The following is a 17645-nucleotide window of genomic DNA, read 5'->3' on the forward strand; positions in this document are numbered from 1 at the left end:
TAGGACAGGACCAGGCAAACACCGTCTTTGTGAAGACCAAGACATTATGAGGCCAGGTCCACATAACGCATACACTTTTTTTAGGATATCAAGTGAGTGCATTCAAAGTGTAAAAGTGCAGAAACATCTAGTTGGATTTGTTTCAATAACTTTCCATACTATCCAGTTACAACGTAGAGAAGAGTAAATGGAACTTGCATGAGAATCAATGGCCAGGTCCTCGCATCGCAAAGATACCTAAATGCGCGTGTATGTGTGTGACCTTTGTGCGCGTAATAAAGTTTCTCCAGTTAACTAAGGTGTATTTTGTACAAAGTATGCCATACATCTAGGCAAATGTCACCACATTCATAGCCCCTTTTCAATGAAATGGCTCCATTCATTTGGACCATCGCTTAAAGGAGGCACCAATTTGCAAGTCATGCAAAAATTGTAAAAATGTAACTACCCAATATTGATAATCTGTTGAGTGGTCTATGGAAAAACAGTTACAAACACATTCTTCACATTCAACCCTTTAATTTGATGTTACACATTTTATTTTTAACAAAGTGGCTGCCCCACATCTCACCAATTTTAGAAGCATGGATTGGGTCATACTGTGATCTGCAAGCATAACGAAAACGGCAAAGACCAAAGATCATTTCAAGAAATGGATCCTGCAAGGGCTACTATGGGCGCCAACAGAGCAAAGAAAGGAGTTTGAAGCGACACGTAAGCATTAAACTTCCAGATCACAGTAATTTTACATGCACAAATGCATGAGGCCCCTTTTACCATGCAAAATCTCTTCAGATATGATCCAGGTCAAGGAGAAAAGGCATTTTAGTATTCCTACTGAAAGTCCAAAGTGGTCTTAATTACAGCACAGAAAAGGCGGTAATGTGTTACATCGCTGACAGATTCACAAACTCTTGGCATAGTACATGGGCCCATGCTGCAAACCACTCAGTGGCAAAAGCCGGACTGGTTTTGTGTCATCAGAAACTAGCTAGAGATTAATAATTTCTATAGTGCAACTCTTTGGTGCGTGGTGTGCAGTGTTGATATCAGATGGCTACTAAAAAAGTACACAAAATCTTCAATATCTCTATTATTTATGGGTGGAATGTAATTACTAGGGTCCCATCTGAAAGATGTGTTCACGCTTCAACATGGGGTCTTAATAATATTTACTCTGAAGTCAGTGGTCCAGATTAATGATAAAGATCCACAATTACTAGCACTACGCGTTAGGTTCATTTTTATTATCTGTTTTAGGGACAGCCATTTGACTGAAGTTATGGAAGGTGTAATGCAGATCATCCAAACGCGAGCGCTCGCGTGGTATAGACTTTGGTTTGAGTGTACTGCGTCTATGACAACAGAAGACGGCTTTAGGTTAAAATTCCAAATCTGCCAATCCTCCCGCATTCTTTCAAGTCCTGCTACATGTGCAGGTCAAGTAGCTTTGTCTATCTACTCGAACCTAAGAGAAATGAAGTCGCCCTATAGCGACAGACTACAAAACTTTAACCATTGCATTCTGTGAAATGGTGCAGGTCACCATAAGCCCACTTACTGTTTGGTGCACTGCTGCCATCCCGGGGGTCAGCCACACACAGTGGAACCTTTCTCTGACACAAAGCTTGTTTGCAGTAAATGTGAAATATAAGTTTGAAAGATCCCAGAATGTCAATGTAGTCACTAGCATGGTCAAGTACCATGCAAATTGTACTTTACCGTCATAAAAACTACTTGACTATGCGAGTGGATAAGTAGATGATGGGAGGCCTGTCTTCTGAAATACTATTTGAAACTGTAAGAGTAGGAAGGCAGTGATTATAAACATCTTGCAGAACACTTCAAAAATGCAACTGAAGAAGAGCGTATCCAATATAATGCATGGTGGCACCTGTTCTGTTACAAGAAGTGTACACACAAGGCCATCTTGATAGACTACAAGCAGGAACAAAAAAAAACAACTGTCAGAATAGGAAGATGGAGGTGAGAGCTTAGTGAGCTGGAATGAGCTCCTCTGTCCAAGATCCCAAAGTACTGGTAGATAATTAGAGACAATGCCTGATTCCTTTGCAAAAGACTTGAAGGAAGGAGGCATCCATTGTACACTGTTTGCACTGAAGATATAATAGATGAAACAGCCAATGAAAAATGAAGTAGAGTGTGTAGGGAAAAAGCACTAATAATAATTCAGAACATTGTGACTTCAAGTCTCATAATGCTCTAGGTACTTGGACTAGGAAGCGGAAGAGAGACTCAGAGGTACAGAACTGTAGTATTCAGTCTAGTGGCTCTGATGACCCATACCTAAGAGAGGCTTTCAAATATGTAAAGCCCATTCAGGTGCAGGCTATCAGAAGAAGCAGAAGGCAGCAGCAGTGTGAGCAGCAGAAGGAAGAAGATGCCAGAGCCGCTGCAGTGTTTCCAGCGGGTAACGGTTCAGAGGGAGTCATAGGTGTTGGGAATTGGAAGTGCAGAGATCGTACAGCGGGAAGTGGTGCTGGTACTGGCTGTCTCGTGGGAGGGAGGAGCTCCCCTTAATTCTGTGCCTTGCTCTGGTGGCTGGCATGCACCGGAGTATGCGAGAAGTGAAGCAGGCTCCCTGTGTAGCAGGCACAAGCACCGGGAGTCTAACCGGAGATGTCAGATGCCAAAGTGCCGAAAAGAGAAGAAGAAGTGGAAGCAGCAGCTGGTCGATTGGAAGCGCATGGAAAGACCGGTGAAGTGGCCTTTGCTAGGTAACCCCTGGGGTGCTCCGCCTACGGGAAATAAACATTTTAAATACCAAACTAATGAATCAAAGCATTTTTGGAGTAACACTTATATTGAGAGAGACTGAGTGAAGAAAGAGTGTAACCATCATTGCCAAAGTAGAGAGAGGGCAATAATTGAACCAGATTGTAATCAGCATTGTCTAAGCCAAAGAAAGGCAATTATAAAAAGAGGATACCGTTTTACTAGTACTCTACCAAGTAGGATATTACCTGAAAGGGAACATGACAACCAGCCTTGGCTAAGCCAAAAAGGTGCAATTATAAACAAAAGGGGAAACAGCTTTCCTAAAGAGATAAACTTGAACAAGAGTCATTACCTGCAGTTAACCGGTGTAGTAGAAGGAACCCAAAGGTGGCAGCAGAGAAGCCATTCTTGTAGCAATCATCAAAGGGGAGAAAAATATAACCTGTTTGGCATGTGGCAAACAAATCATTGGAACCAACAGTATCAATGTATATTGTATCCTTATGAAAAAAGTTGTGAACATCAATGCTGTTTAAAGTTAAAGACTTTTCTAGAGGTTTGAAGCAAGCTTCACCACAGACTATTAGTGGTTAGTTCTGGCAGGTTAGTGGAACAGGAAGAAGACACTGAAGTATTGTATTGTGGTGGAAGGAAAGTGGCAAGTCCGCTAATATGTTATGATGAACTGTAGTAAAACCATCCTGTCAAAACATTATTGTTTATGAAGAAGAAATGTGAAAGTAGTTGTTCCTCAAAGAAGAGAAGCTACAATAAATACTGACTACAAGTGGGAAGATAAAGGGCCTCATTACAAGTGTGGCGGTCCGGAAACGAGAGTGCCGGTAAGCCTAACGGGCATCGTTTTTTCCGGACCGCCACACTACAAGTCTACCTTCCAGAGTCGCTGCGCCCAGCAGTTCTGACCATGCTGGGTGCAACGGCCCTGCTAGGCAGAGTTGCCATGAAAGCGCCGGCACCATTAGCAATGGTGCCGGTGTTTCCGAGTCCCCATTCCCGTGGAGTCCTTGTAATGTCCCGGTGGCACCGGGAAGTCAAGCAGTGAATTCAGTGTTTCGAGGTCGGCGGCAACCCGCCAGTAGCACCGGCAGGGTACTGCTGACATCGTAATGAGCCCCAAAGTCTTTTGGTTTTTTAGGCAAGAGCTTGTGGAAACTTTGGACAATCATTTTGAAGAGTGATGAATCTTGTTTAACAATAAGACCATCCAAGTGCAGTGTGAAAGACGGAAGGCGCGAACAGAACTTTGTGTCACATTTGGAACATAACTTTGCTATTGAAAAGAACTTTCTTGATTGGAGGTTTGGTTTGGAAAATCCTGCATTAATCCTGGGTAAGGGGATTCAACCCAGGTTACAAGGATACATGTTTACAAAGTGTATGTTTGAATATTTTCGAGTATAACTTTTCGAGTTTCAATGGTCATATGAAACCTGTTTGATTTTGCTATACGTATAAGTGTGAGGAAGAGAAACATTTTGATGTTAGAGTGTTTTACTTTAGTCTTAGTTTAATAGGCAGATAAATCCTCATTAGGTTAGGGAAAGTGAGGCATTTTTCTCACCTTTATTATTTAATAAAATGGCAACTTGTGGGAAAACTCTATCTACTTGTCTGACTCGCATCTCTGATCCCACACAGGTCCCTCACGTCTCCTGTGTCGGTCTGCGGCTGGTCGTCGGGTCTATGAAGGGTTTTGTTCGCTTGTCGGCTTCCACCACGCCTCTAGCTCCCCTTGGCAGCTTCACTTCTTGTCTCGGCAGCTCAGTGGCAGTGCTTTGACCCTTGAGCCTCTCTGGACAACATTCCTAGGCTTTCCATGACTTGGCAAGACATTCTGTTTCTTCTGGCTGTTCCGATCCGCGTCGTAAGCAGTGAATATCCTGTGCTGACAGCTGCCGTACTGTTCGGCTGTCCTCACCACAGCTGGGTAGGGAGATGAACTCCATGCTTCTTTTCCCGGCATGGTTTTAAACCATGTCGGGCCAATTGCCTTCTTCCAGCTACTAGATTGCTGGCATTGGTTTGCATTAGGAGTAATAATCATTACTAATTGCCTCTTCCTCGTCTCAGTTCTTGTTCCTTTATTGATTTTCTGATATTGAGGAAAGCTGTCGGTAAGATTGTCAGTTTGTTGAAGGGGATGATAGCAGTATGCGTTTAGGGTATGAGGGATGGAGGGAATATCCCTAAAAGGGAAAGGGGATATTGTGCTTCACCAGATGATGTCATGTCATCCCCCAGAGGGTCACCTCCCCCCTGTGGTCCTCCCTCAAATGGCCGCCCACAGGGTCAGGATCAGGTAGCGTCTGCCGTCCCCTGGACACATGAGGGGAGGCTATCTCAAGGAAAGGAGTGATGGCATTATCACATTCATCACACCTGCTAACACAGAGATGGACACACAGTTCTGGCAGTGTTATGCAGATGTGAAACACCGCTGGAAGAGTCTGCACCTACCCAAAGGCATTCAGGAACGACACCAAATGTGGTACACACTGTGCGATCAGAGAGCTGTCTACTTTATAATAAGAACATCAAATAAAAGTCAATAATGAGCCCCACCCAGTGGCTTAACAGAGTGGTCATAACCTGCCGCAGTGAGAATTTCTTGGCAACAAAATGAAGATTAGATTCAAGGCACAATAAAGACATGCTTGCTGGTGTCATGGAAGTGAACGGTTTGCACCTAAATTAAACAATATATTTATTATATGACAAATTTCCTGATGGAGATTAAATGAGGGGGTGTTTCATTGAACCTAATTGACTAGGCCTTTCACATGTAATAGATGTAATCATTCATTTGTAAGAGTTTATTTGTTACAGTGATGTTTGTGTAGTAATGTTTTTTCTTTCTTTATTTTTATTGTGTCACATGTTCAATGTGAGTCAAGTTATTTATGGATAGATTTATAAAATAAATAATATTGTAGATTTCAACAAGACGTAGCAAATAAAGCGTCAATGTTTGGTTTATTTATTTTGTTCTTTACCTAAGTTCAAGGGATTGTACATGAGCCACTTTGAATGACTTATTTGTTCTCTTGATTCATAATGTGACTCGCACAGAACAAAGCTTCAGTGCTTATAGATATTTTTGAGGCACCATTGACATTACAGGGAAGGCTCTATAGACGGTTCCATGTCATTTCCACAAAAGAAATGACCTTGTGGAAATTACTTTTGCCTTTTTTCTTTTACTTTTTTTTTTATTGGGGGGTTGCTCCAAACATCCTTTCCCCTTCACTCCCACACCTACCTCAAACCTCTCCCCAATCCTCTTCTGCCCCTTAACCCTACAAATATATGTATGCTTGAAGTCATTTTGAAGTAATTTCCATGAAGTAAATTACCATTTTAGGCCTCAATATATTTTTCAAATGCATCCTTCGAATCTCAAATCTGTCTATAAAGAACAGAGATATTGATAATTGTATGAACCTTGTTGGTGGCCATCTTGATGACATCATCCTACATATCACGTATCATAGCGTGACTCCACAGAAATGATTTATCTATTAGTACTTTTTAAAAAGGTTTAGTTTATTTGATTGACTGGTGTATAACACTACTACTTCGACAAACAACTATTGGTACTTTCTGATGCAACAAGATCGCACCTTTTCCTCACTAAATGTGCCACAAAAAAGTGCCACAAACTTAAAATATTTGCTCCAATTATTAGTTGAAATACATGGAAGGAAAAAATGTGGAAGGGTAGAACTTGAATGGTCTTGAGACAAGTGTTGAAAGGAAGGACGTGTTACAACAGGTTGTTCTTACATACACAGAATGAAAAGTATGGCCTTAAAACAATGGTCGGCATGATGACAGTATGATCAAATATCTTTGTGAATATGTTAATGGATTTGAGGAAATCACATGGTCTTCGGACAAGTGCTGACGTCACAGTAGTGCTTGTAAAAGGTCCTACCTCAGCCGCTTCAGCTCCTCCTCTTCCGCTCTACGCTGGGCCTCTCTTGCATCTGCAGCTGCCTGGATATCGGTCACCAACTGGGTGCCATCGCTGACCAGCTTACTCAACCTCTACCAACCGAAAAAGAAGACAAAAGGAGATGAAGCAACCCGGCTGGCTTCCTGTGCCCTCCTCTGGAAGAGGTGGGGCATCACCTGAACAGCAGCTGCGGCATGTTAAAGCGGTCTTTAAATCCAACCAGTGAGAGTCAACCATGAAAGTGTGCATGTGTGACAATGACAAAGTAACCATAGGAACAACGGAAACAATGATCATATATGGATTCATTACAGACTCTGGGGATACTAATGATCTTCCAAATATAACATGTTTTACTTCATTAATGAATGCTTCACAGTCCCAAATAGTGGAGTACACACCTGACCACATCCCGGAAGGCACACATTCAGTGTGTTCCACTAGAGCAGGGGTCTGCAACCTTTGGCTCTCCTGATGTTGCGGAACACAAGTTCCATCCATCCTACCCAGCAAAGTTAGTGGTACGGATCACTGGAGCCGCAGTCCGAATCACCTGGAATGCCGCTGATTGCAGACCTCTGCTCTAGAGCCCTGTGGATAGACCAATCGGATTCTGTCATATGCCTGGGTGATGCTACATGCAAATGTAGGCACACTCCCTGCACATCTGCAAACATAGTGGATTTGCATTTGTTATATAGAAAATGTGCGTGCCTTATTCTGTAATACCCAATTGTGATCCCAGCAAGGCATATGACACTATATAGCTAATGTGGCCCTAGCTAGTGAAGTAAGATTGTGTTGTAAGCAGTTTGTTTTCATTGACAAGTATTAAAAAATGAACTTTTAGCGCCATTGAGCAGGCTTTTCAGTTTTGATTTACTGGGCCTTAGAAATCATTTGTCCTTTTAAAAACATCAATATCTTTAGAAACAGCAGATTCTATGGCCCTCAATCCGAGTTTGGAGGTAAGTTCCGTCCATTACCGGCATGGCGCAAATAGCGTGTCCGAGCTGGCAATAGACCGCTAAAAGCACACCATTACGAGTTCGCGAGCACGAGCTTTGCACCATGCCGGTAATGAACGTTGCGGCATGCCGCAAAAGGTCCCGAAACCCCCCCCTACCGGCATGAACCGCACTGTAGCGAACACTACCGCCATAGAGCAACGCGGCATTAGCGGTGACCGTAAATAGTGGTCACCGTTATTTACAGTCACTGGTAAATTGCGGAACCGGAAATAGCGTCATTGCACAGGAACGGGAAGGAGCAGGGCGGCCATCTTTAAAAACACAATCCATTGCCATCCTCACCAGGCAGGACCCCTGGCACACTGTTGACCTATCGGAAAGTAAATACCACTACAAGGAATGCCCAAAGCGCCAAAGAAGGGAGCTGCCCGCCTCCGAAAGGAGAGGTTCAGCCCAGATGAGCTGCAAATGCTCGTGGATACCCTCCACGAGCATGCTGGGCTGTTTTCAGCAGCAGCATGCGGAAGGAGGCGGTGGTGAAGAAAAAAGAAATATGGGCACTAGTGGCCCAGAAGGTGAGCTTTGTGGGCAACACCCCCCGCATCACAAAGGATTGCCGCAAAAGGTGGAACGACCTGCGGCTGAGGGTGCGGACCATCCTCTCTGCGAATAGAAACCAGGCCTTGGAGACTGGAGGAGGCCCAAGTTCGCCTATGAAACTCATGTCGTGGGAGGAGACATGTGCGGCCATGATAGGCTCCGAATCCATTGAAGGGGTCGGAGAAATGGAGTGTGGTGCAACGTCATCCGCTGATGGAGGTGAGTGCCCAAAGTCAATACTGCCAACGCCAATGTTATGAAAGTCACTGCTAAGGTCTGGCCAAGGAGTCACGGCATGGCTGGCCCCCCCTGCACTCCCCTGTAAATCATGCCGAAGCAAGTGAGACCCAAGCTATTGCCAGGTGCAAAGCAGTAACGTATATGACACATACCACACAAAGTGTCCCATTCCATGAGGCACACAGGGCAGTTGATGTAAACAGTGTGCATGTTAGACAGCACAGTGCCCAGCCAACATGAGTGACACCGACATATGCATGCATTTACCACCCAAGTATTGATTGATGTGCCGTTCCCTACCCAAATGCCGATAACCCACAAATATCGGAATGTGCTATTGTAGCCATGTATAAATGCTGGTTCTCAAATCATCACTCATGCCGCCCCTCTCTTCCACCCCCACAAGCAGTGAGCATGACAGTGAGGAGCTGGAGAGCAACCGTCCCAGCACTTCCAGGGGCCAAGGCAGGGGCCGCCGTCTCCCAGCGAGGAAGACAACACCTGGACGTACACCACCAGCTCCAGCAAGGCCCGTGGAGGGTGCACCACCCCCACCCCTCCGTGCACTGGCTGCAGACACATGCCCAAGACCACGGTCTGAGGAGTCGAGTGTGGCTGGGGAGGTGGCAGCCACGGCCAGCACCAACCGGCTCTGTGAGGTGCTCAGCCGTATAGCCGATGCTCTGGAGGCTGCTCATCCCGGCCAACAGCCTCAGCATGAGGACACCCCTTTAACGAGCAATTCCACCCAGACCAGGCCACTCCGTCGGTCGCTCCGTGCCCAGTGCCTCCGGGACATGCCTCCCCCTGGCTCCGGGAGCGCAGAGTGACTTTACTGCCAGCCACATGTGAGCTACGTGGACCATATGGGACTAGTGTTGGGGAGTTGTGGGGAGAGGGGGAGGGGGTGAGGGTGTGTGGGGGAGTTGGGGGGGAGGAGGAGGGTCAGGGTGTGATGGGGAGTTGGGGGAGAGGCGGAGGAGGGTGAGGGTGTGTGGGGAAGTTTGGGGGGAGGTGGGTGAGGGTGGTGGAGGGTTTGTTTTTCACTTAGACATTTTCACTTTTAATACACTGGTTGTGCTGCAAAGAAAAACCAGAGTGGACATTCATCATTGCGCATGTGTCATTTAATATATAACAGTGCATAGTGTACATGTATCCCCACACCCAGTGCCCTATGTCCTCAAATCATGACACCCTCTGCTGACTTGTGTGTCAGAAATATTGTCCAATCAATGACTGGCGCACGGCACGTCCCTCCTGTGCATTGGCACCCTGATGATGTCCTGCCACATCTTCCTCCTCCCCTTCATCATCATCTGGTGGTAGCAGTTCCATGTCAGGGGGCAGGGACACGTTCCGACGGATGCACATATTGTGCAGCATTACACATACCATGGTGATCTTGGACACCTTCTCATGGCTGTAGAGGAGTGCCCCACCCGACCAGCTGAGGCAGCGAAATCGTGCCTTCAACAAGCCAAACGTCTGCTCAATCACCACACGTGTACGGGTATGGGAATGATTGTAGTCCTCCTCGTGCCTGTTCTGTGGGTTTCGGACAGGGGTCATGAGCCACGGCTTCAAGGGATAGCCACCATCACCTGCATGAGAGGGGAATGAAGGTAAGTGTTCGTACATTCATGGTGGACAACTGTACTAGTCTCACATGGCAGCAGGTAATTTCTGCCCACACGCACATGTCCCTGGATGCAGTTACCCCATTTCTGGCCACGCTATGTGTCCTGTGCAATGGACTGATGGAGTGGGTTACATCTTCAAGATGGGTCATGGTGTGCACTGACATCTTGTTGAACGTGCATCGTATATACATGCAGCAGTGTTGGAGTAAAATCATTCATGTGTTGTGTCCTGTGAGATTTTGTAGTAGGGAGTGTTGGCTGTAGTCAGTACCATATTCGTCATTCTGCACTGATAAGTTCCATGGTGACTTGCAGCTCTCCTATGGGTGTGCGGAACCAGGGTCACACTGTGGTATCCCTGGTTGGCTCAATTCAATGCACTCCCAGGGATGACTGTCATGTGTGGTGATATGCTGGATACAGCAACATAGTGCATATGCAGTGCATAGTGCAGGATGGCCTTATAGTGTGTTTGAGGGCCGCCGATGAGTGGTGCATGTGTTGTGGGATGTGGGCTGGTTAACTGTTAGTCATGTAGTGATAGGTGTCGGACTTACTTCATCACTATGGAATTTGGTTGTCATGTGCCGTTTCAGTTGCTTTGGAGCACAGTGTTCGGTGATGTGCACATCATGCACTAACGTCAACATTACCACCCAGGTGGAGTATGTATTCCCTCCCCCTTCCCACCCAGGTGGAGGATGCAGCCACCCGCCTCACAACCCCGATGCACTGCCATGGGCCAGTCAGGCAACTCACCAAGCAGCCAGGCACGTCGTCCAGCATGTCGCTCCATGAAGCGTGGTAGCTTGGAGTTCCGCAAGACCAATGAGTCATGAGTTGATCCTGGATATCGGGCACAGCAATGTGTGATGATTTTGCTGGCGTTGCATACCATCTGCACATTGATGGAGTGGTATTGCTTGCGGTTACGATACACCACCTCCATGGCATGCGGGACTACCAACTCCATGTGGGTGCAGTCAAGGGCACCTACACAATTTGGCATGCCTGCCAGTGCATGGAAGGAAACTTTTGTATCGAATATCTCCTGGGGAGTCCTTGGTAAAGATATGTAGTCCCTTGTGTGCTTGAGGAGGGCATCCAGCACTTGGTTCAGTATCCGGGAGAATAAGGGTTGTGATATGCCATGCATGTGCCCCACTGTGTGCTGGTAGGTGCCTGTGGCAAGGAAGTGCAGCACAGACACTACCTTCAGTAGAGGGGGGATGGCGGTGCGTATTTCTATGAGGCTCACTATGTCATTGTGTATCAGGTCCACTACAGTGGTGAGGGTGTCACGGTCAAGCCGGTACAGGGTGTGGATCTGCCGTGCTGTTAGGTTGAAGGGGTGGCTCTGATGCGAGGGATTGGGGGCTGCCGGCGTGGTAACGGTGGCTGCACTGGTGGGGCATGATGGGCCTGTCTCACTCTCCTTCTCCTCCTGTGTCTCCTCTGTGGTGGGGGCTGTTGTTGTTGTTGTTGAGGCCATAGGGCCTCCAGCTCCAGTAATGCTACTACTGTTGGTATCATCTTGGTGTGGGATGGGGTGTGGTGTGTGGGTGTGCTCCTTTTGTACTGGCCCTCACTCCATTGCCTCCACCTGTGTTGATTGTGTGCACCTGCGGCACTTCTTAACACTGCTCAGGGTTCTTTACACCTTCTCGGAGAAGCCGGTATTTACACCATGCCAGTAAGCTCTTTTTCGGCCTTCAGAAGGCCGTTATTTGCATGTCCGCATTACTTGGGATCAGCTCCGGTTTACGGCATGCCGCTAATGCCGGCATGGTGTGGGGCGCGCGCGCGCATAGAATGCTAATATCGGCATCGTAAAGTACGATGCCGTAAATAGCGGTCCGGTTGGTCAGAATAGCCCGTAATGGTAAGCGATGCTGGTAATCCTTTACCGGCATCGTTTTTCCCTTACCTCCAACCTCGGAATGACCCCCTATGTGTTTTTCGTCCCGAATGTGGTTGTTGAGACATTTTATAAAAATGTAATTCTTAAAAGAAAATGCACCGCACATACTCCTACTTTTTTTGTAACGCTCTGCTACAGGTTTTAAGAATGATTTGCATTTATATTTGATTAATCTTCTGGAGGTCATTTCGTGCAGAAATTATGTAGACTGTACACAATACAGATAATAGTGGCAGTCCCTGGTAGTGCACCTTTCCAAAAAAGGGGTCGGATGTGTGGAGGAAAATTTGGGAAATTAAAATGTTATGTACTCCCTGCCATGTTTAAACTGTATTGCTTGCTTATGCGAGGCAAAGACTGTAGGTTGTACTATGCATGTCCATGCAATGAAGGCCTCTCGCCTAGCTTGTTGGAATGCTCACCTTCCCATCTCTCGCTTCTGATGTGTTTCCCTTTTGGCATAGGCAAGTGTGTTTTAGGCTCTCGCTTTCTTATGTAAAGCGGCACTAGCAGGCAGCAGTCGTCATATTGCAAGCACTCTCGTCTGCTTCAAATCGTGTGTGAATCTCTAAGCAGTATATTCGCCATGACTAACTGAATTACGACAGGTTGACCTCTCTGATAACACTGGCTTACATGAAAGAACCCAGCTGATGTCAAAGGCTTGTATAATGAGGCTTCTTTCATATCCACTAGCAGGATGAGTTCAGTTCAGTATGCGACCATGACCTGTTGGGACCACCCCTTACATTGGAAAGCATGTGTTCTTTTGGGTATAAGAGAACGGGGCACTGAGGGAAGGGGGCAGACACTTGTACTGGGGTCTCGTGTTGCTGTTGGGTCTGTCCTGTGATTGCTTTTTACTACTAAAGAGTTCACCAATCCACCTGAATCGTGAGTGGTCATTTTCTCCCACAATATGTAAGACTGAGCAAGTGATTGCGTGATGAAGAAGTGTTATTCAGAGATAGGCCAGGGATGCAAACAAGGAACAACTAAGGATGTTCCAGAGGGGTAGACTGGGAGGGTTGGGAGAGTTGGCTGGGTGGTGGGAGGAGCCCCTTCCCTGGCTAGCAGATGAAGTTGGACTCTGGTCATGAATAGTGCCACTGGTGGGCAAGTCCTGATGTGGGAGGAGGGCATCCTAGTGGAGAGGGACACATAGAGAGAAGGAGCAGAAATTGGGAGGAGGCACAAAGGAGGCAGGGGATGGAAAGATTGAGAGGAGGAACTCAGAGTTTTACAGAAAGGTTTGAGGGAGCTGCAGTCAGCAAGGTTGAGAGGGTTTATAGTCAAAGTTTCGACAGTCATAGTGTCGAAATACAACAGTTTTGACTGCAAAGCATAGTGAAAAAAAAATTAGAATGCACGTTTTCTTTGGGGGAAAAAACCCACTATGTTTACTATACGAAACCCCCAAAAAAATTACATTAAAAAAAATGCATTCGAACATTTTTTTTTCAATCCTTTTGTTTCGAAAGTATTGTATTTAGAAACTATGTATTCGAAACTTTGACTGGACACCGGATGAGAGGGGCAAGACCATGGAGAGATTTGTAGACTAGGAGTAGGATCTTGAAGAAAGAGTGATTTTGCATGTGGAGCCCTCCAGCATTATGTCGTGTGTAGAGTTGGGTTTGGATTTGGGTAGGTTCTAGAGGGTGTGGGTGGCAAAGGTGAGAATGTTATTCAAAGGGGTGAAGGAATAAAGAGCGAGACCAGTGTTTAGCCTGAAGCAGTAGTCCAGTTTGCTGAGCAAAATTGTAGAGATCCAGGCTTTGGCTATACAAGGGTGAGGTGGGAGTGGGATTTCCACATGTTAAGTAGGCTAAACCTGGCAGCAGCAACCATTATGAATTGCTGGAGTCTTAGGGTGCTGTGAAAGAGGACCCAAGGTTGTGAGCTGTGGGTAATTGGGTGAGTAGTTCAGGAGGGAACGAGAAGGAAGAGTGAGCTAGCATTGGAGGCGGGGAGAAAAAAGACTTGGATCTCAGAGGAAATTCACATTGAAAGCATAAGGCCATCCAGTGATCAATAACAGTGAGGGAGCTGGTGATGCATTCAGGGATAGCAGGAGTGAAAGAGGGAAAAGAGAAGGGTCGGGTATGATTAGCAAATTGATGGTACTGAAATCCAAGGGATGGGGTGAGTTTACTTAGGGTATAGGTATAGAAAGTGAAGAGGAGTGGGCAGAGGACGGATTCTAGGGTCACTCCCACAGATAGCAGTGTGTGGAAGGTGTTAGAGTTCCAGAAGATTGACAAGGAGCAGTCCGATGGAAAAGAGGACACCCAGTCAAGTGTGTTGGCCTTGAAACCAAGAGAGGTGAAGGCGTGAAGCGGGAGGGATGGTCCAGAGCATCAAAGGATTTGAAGATGTCAAATATTATAATGATGGAGGAAAGGTGAGAATGGACGGCAGTGGTTAGAGTTCGAATTAAAAAGCCAATATTTGAATCTTTAATGCAGAATCAGTACATGAAGAAATCATTTTGTTTACAGCCTTTTATTTTTGTATTCAGAACTTTTCATTAGCATTTTATGCAAACAAGAGTGTCAGATTTATCTTAGTTCTCAGATTCTAGGTTGGAATGCCAACAACAGTTAACATTATAGCGACACAACAGAAGCAAAATAAAAGAGAATGAAGAATACAAACATGGATGCACAAGTAGGACACCTTCAGCAAAAGATGTTCTGGGTGGGGGAAGGGGCACGGGAGAGCCCGATTTCCCACTCTCCACGGCAGAACACTGGGCAAGCCTTCTCCAGTCTGCCCGGGAACCGCATGGGGGACGCAGGGGCCAAACAGACTGTGACGGCCCATGTAGGCATTCAATCGCAGTAGATTCAATACAATGTTTAGCCCTCAAAATCCCATACGCCCATATAGAGCGCTACGTTCATTCCAATGAGTCCAAGACTCACAGGCGTGTGGGGCATGTACAGTCCTTATTGTTCACTTTGACATATTCAAGAACGCTGCCCCATTTCCTGAAGGACATACGTTTATCTGGTATGGCATATTTAACCATCTCATAGATTAACAAGGACCACAGGCACATCCAGCAATCACCTATTGTGGGAACTCTATTAGTGTTCCAGAGAGCAGCAATTACAATTCTCGCAACCAACAACATAGCTGACAGCATGTACTCCTCCAACCAGCAGCCTCCACTTTGCACATCGCTAAACAGGCCCAAGAGACAAACAGAGGACTCCATAGTCAGCGAGGAGCCAGTAATCCCATCAAGCAAAGATAAGAGCTCAGACCAATATCGGTTCAGCTTGGGACAGTGCCACCATATGTGCATGTATGTGCCTGCGCCTTCACACCCATGTGAACACAAGCCCCCGAATCCCGATTCCATATACTACGTCCGTTCTGTGGTGAGATCCGAGTACTGTACCCTATGGGTTGTTTTATGCATCCCTTTGCACAGCTTGATCCATTGCTTGGTCGGTGGAGCTTTACCTAGATCATTATGCCACGCCTGAGTGTATGAGGGGAGGTCCTCATGGAGGCCAGGGCTTAAGCGGAGTATAATTGTGATACTATCCCTGTGAATCTATCATCAGAGAACATTATATTCTCAAAGCCTGTTAGGAGGCGCATAGTTGCCTCCCTCTTAAGTGGTTGCAGGACCCAATGCCTCAACTACTGCTGATAGTGATATCATTCCCTTTTATCCAAACCGAACGTCCCCTTGCAGGACTCGAAGGACATTGGCCTTGCTCAAAGAGATGGAACAAATATTCACAGCCCCCCTCCCTCCATTTGTTGAACCCCTTCCTGCCATATGCTGTCTGGAAATTGGGGTTATGCATAGGGGTCAGCAGGGATGGAAATGACGAGAGACCCAACCTGGAGAGAATACCATTCCAGATCTGCAGGATAGTCCCAGTGTTGAGGTATTCGTACAGGCTTAGGGGTCTATCTTTCCTCGGCAGCCTCGGCATGTACCTGGGGGGTTTACCCGCCACCTCCTCCTCCAGCAGTCTCCACCCCCTACGGGAATGTGTGTTCCTGTAAGATTCTCAACTGGGCTGCTTGATAGTATTTCTTAATGTTCGGAAGAGCCAGCCCGCCTTTCTCCCTAGGCCTATATAAGCTTGTGCTCAAAACTCTATGGATAGCATTTTGCCATACAAAAGCTAAGATCTACTGTTGCAGCTTCTTAATGGCATGGGGGTGAATGCAAACCAGTAGGGCATGAAAGGCAAGGAATAACCTCAGCAAGAGGTGCTTTTTGATTGAGGCTCAAAAAGCTTAGGATAGTTGGCTTTGTAGAGTGTGGATTGGTGCCCTAACAGATAGATGCCCAGATGATTAATGCTAGGCTCAGACCATTTAAAGGGGGCTATCTCACGCAAGCAGGATATACAGTCCAGACTCATGTTTACAGTCATGGCCTCGCATTTATCTCAGTTTATCTTAAATCCTGCGATGACATGAACGAGCACCAAGAGTCTGAGGAGCTCTGGGATGGTCGATTCAGCTTCAGACAGGGTTAAGATAATATCATCAGCGAACAAGGCTACCTTGCATACTGCTCCTGTGGCGGACACCATGGATGCAGTCATTCATCCTAATTTCTGTGGCGATGGGCTCCACAGCTAGGGCGAACAACAGCGGAGAGAGTGGGCAGCCCTGCCGGGTACTTCTAAAAAGACAGAAAACCTGCGATAGAAAGCCAATGGTTAAAACCTTTGCCGTAGGGCCGGAATAGAGCGCAAACACCCCCCCTAATGAAGTTATCTCGGAGTCTTGCTCTGACCATCGTCGCCCTCAAAAGGGCCACTCTACACGGTCAAACGCCTTCTCTGCGTCTAAGGCGAGGATCATGGCAGGCACCCAGATCTTAGGAGCTATGTTGATCAGCCCCACTACCTTCCTAACATTGGCCGCCCTCTGTCTTCCCTTAATGCACCACGCCTGTTCTGATCCCATCAGGTAGGATAACGCCCTTTCCAGTCTATTAGCCAACAGTTTTGTGTATGTTTTAATGTCTGTGTTTAGTATCGCTATAAGGTGGTAAGACGAGCAGGAGGTAGCGTCCCGGCCCTCCTTATGGATCAATGAGATCCTTGCTTCCCCCATAGTGACCAAAGAGATACCCACTGTCCAGACATGATTAAATAGTAAATATAGGTGGTGCAGGAGCCAGTTTGAGAATGTTCTATAAAAGGGGGTAGAGAGTACATCTAGCCCCGGCGCCTTCCTCCATTTTAAGAAGGTACTAGCAAGGAGAATCTCTTCTTTGATGTCACCATCGAGCCATTTGTGATGCTCTGTCGCGAAGCGAGTGAGCGAGCAGCTGTCAAGGTAGCAATCAATTTAGCCCGGGTCACGGATGCTCTGATGTATATAGAGCATCATAGTACTCATCAAAGGCCTTAAACTTCTCTCTTGCCGTGTGCATCATTCCACCCCCCCCCTTGTATCTGCCCAATCTGTACCAATCCCCACATCCTTCTAAGCTTCCAGATGAGTATTTTACCTACTTTGTTGCCACTCTCAAAGTAATGCTGCTTCACCTTCAATAATGAAAGCTC

At 46.5% G+C, this 17645-nt stretch overlaps 1 protein-coding gene across 1 annotated transcript in view; it reads right to left on the bottom strand.

Moving 5' to 3' along the window:
* Positions 1-17645, bottom strand: part of LOC138498060 (dynein regulatory complex protein 1-like) — a 371050-nt gene that overhangs the window by 275292 nt on the left and 78113 nt on the right. The window contains exon 3 of the mRNA XM_069621906.1: positions 6695-6807. Within this exon, the coding sequence (XP_069478007.1) occupies positions 6695-6807 (113 nt within the window). The remainder of the gene's footprint in view (positions 1-6694; positions 6808-17645) is intronic.

The sequence above is a fragment of the Ambystoma mexicanum genome, chromosome 5q, assembly GCF_040938575.1.
Source record: "Ambystoma mexicanum isolate Mex_15411 chromosome 5q, UKY_AmexF1_1, whole genome shotgun sequence".
NCBI classification, from domain to species: domain Eukaryota; kingdom Metazoa; phylum Chordata; class Amphibia; order Caudata; family Ambystomatidae; genus Ambystoma; species Ambystoma mexicanum.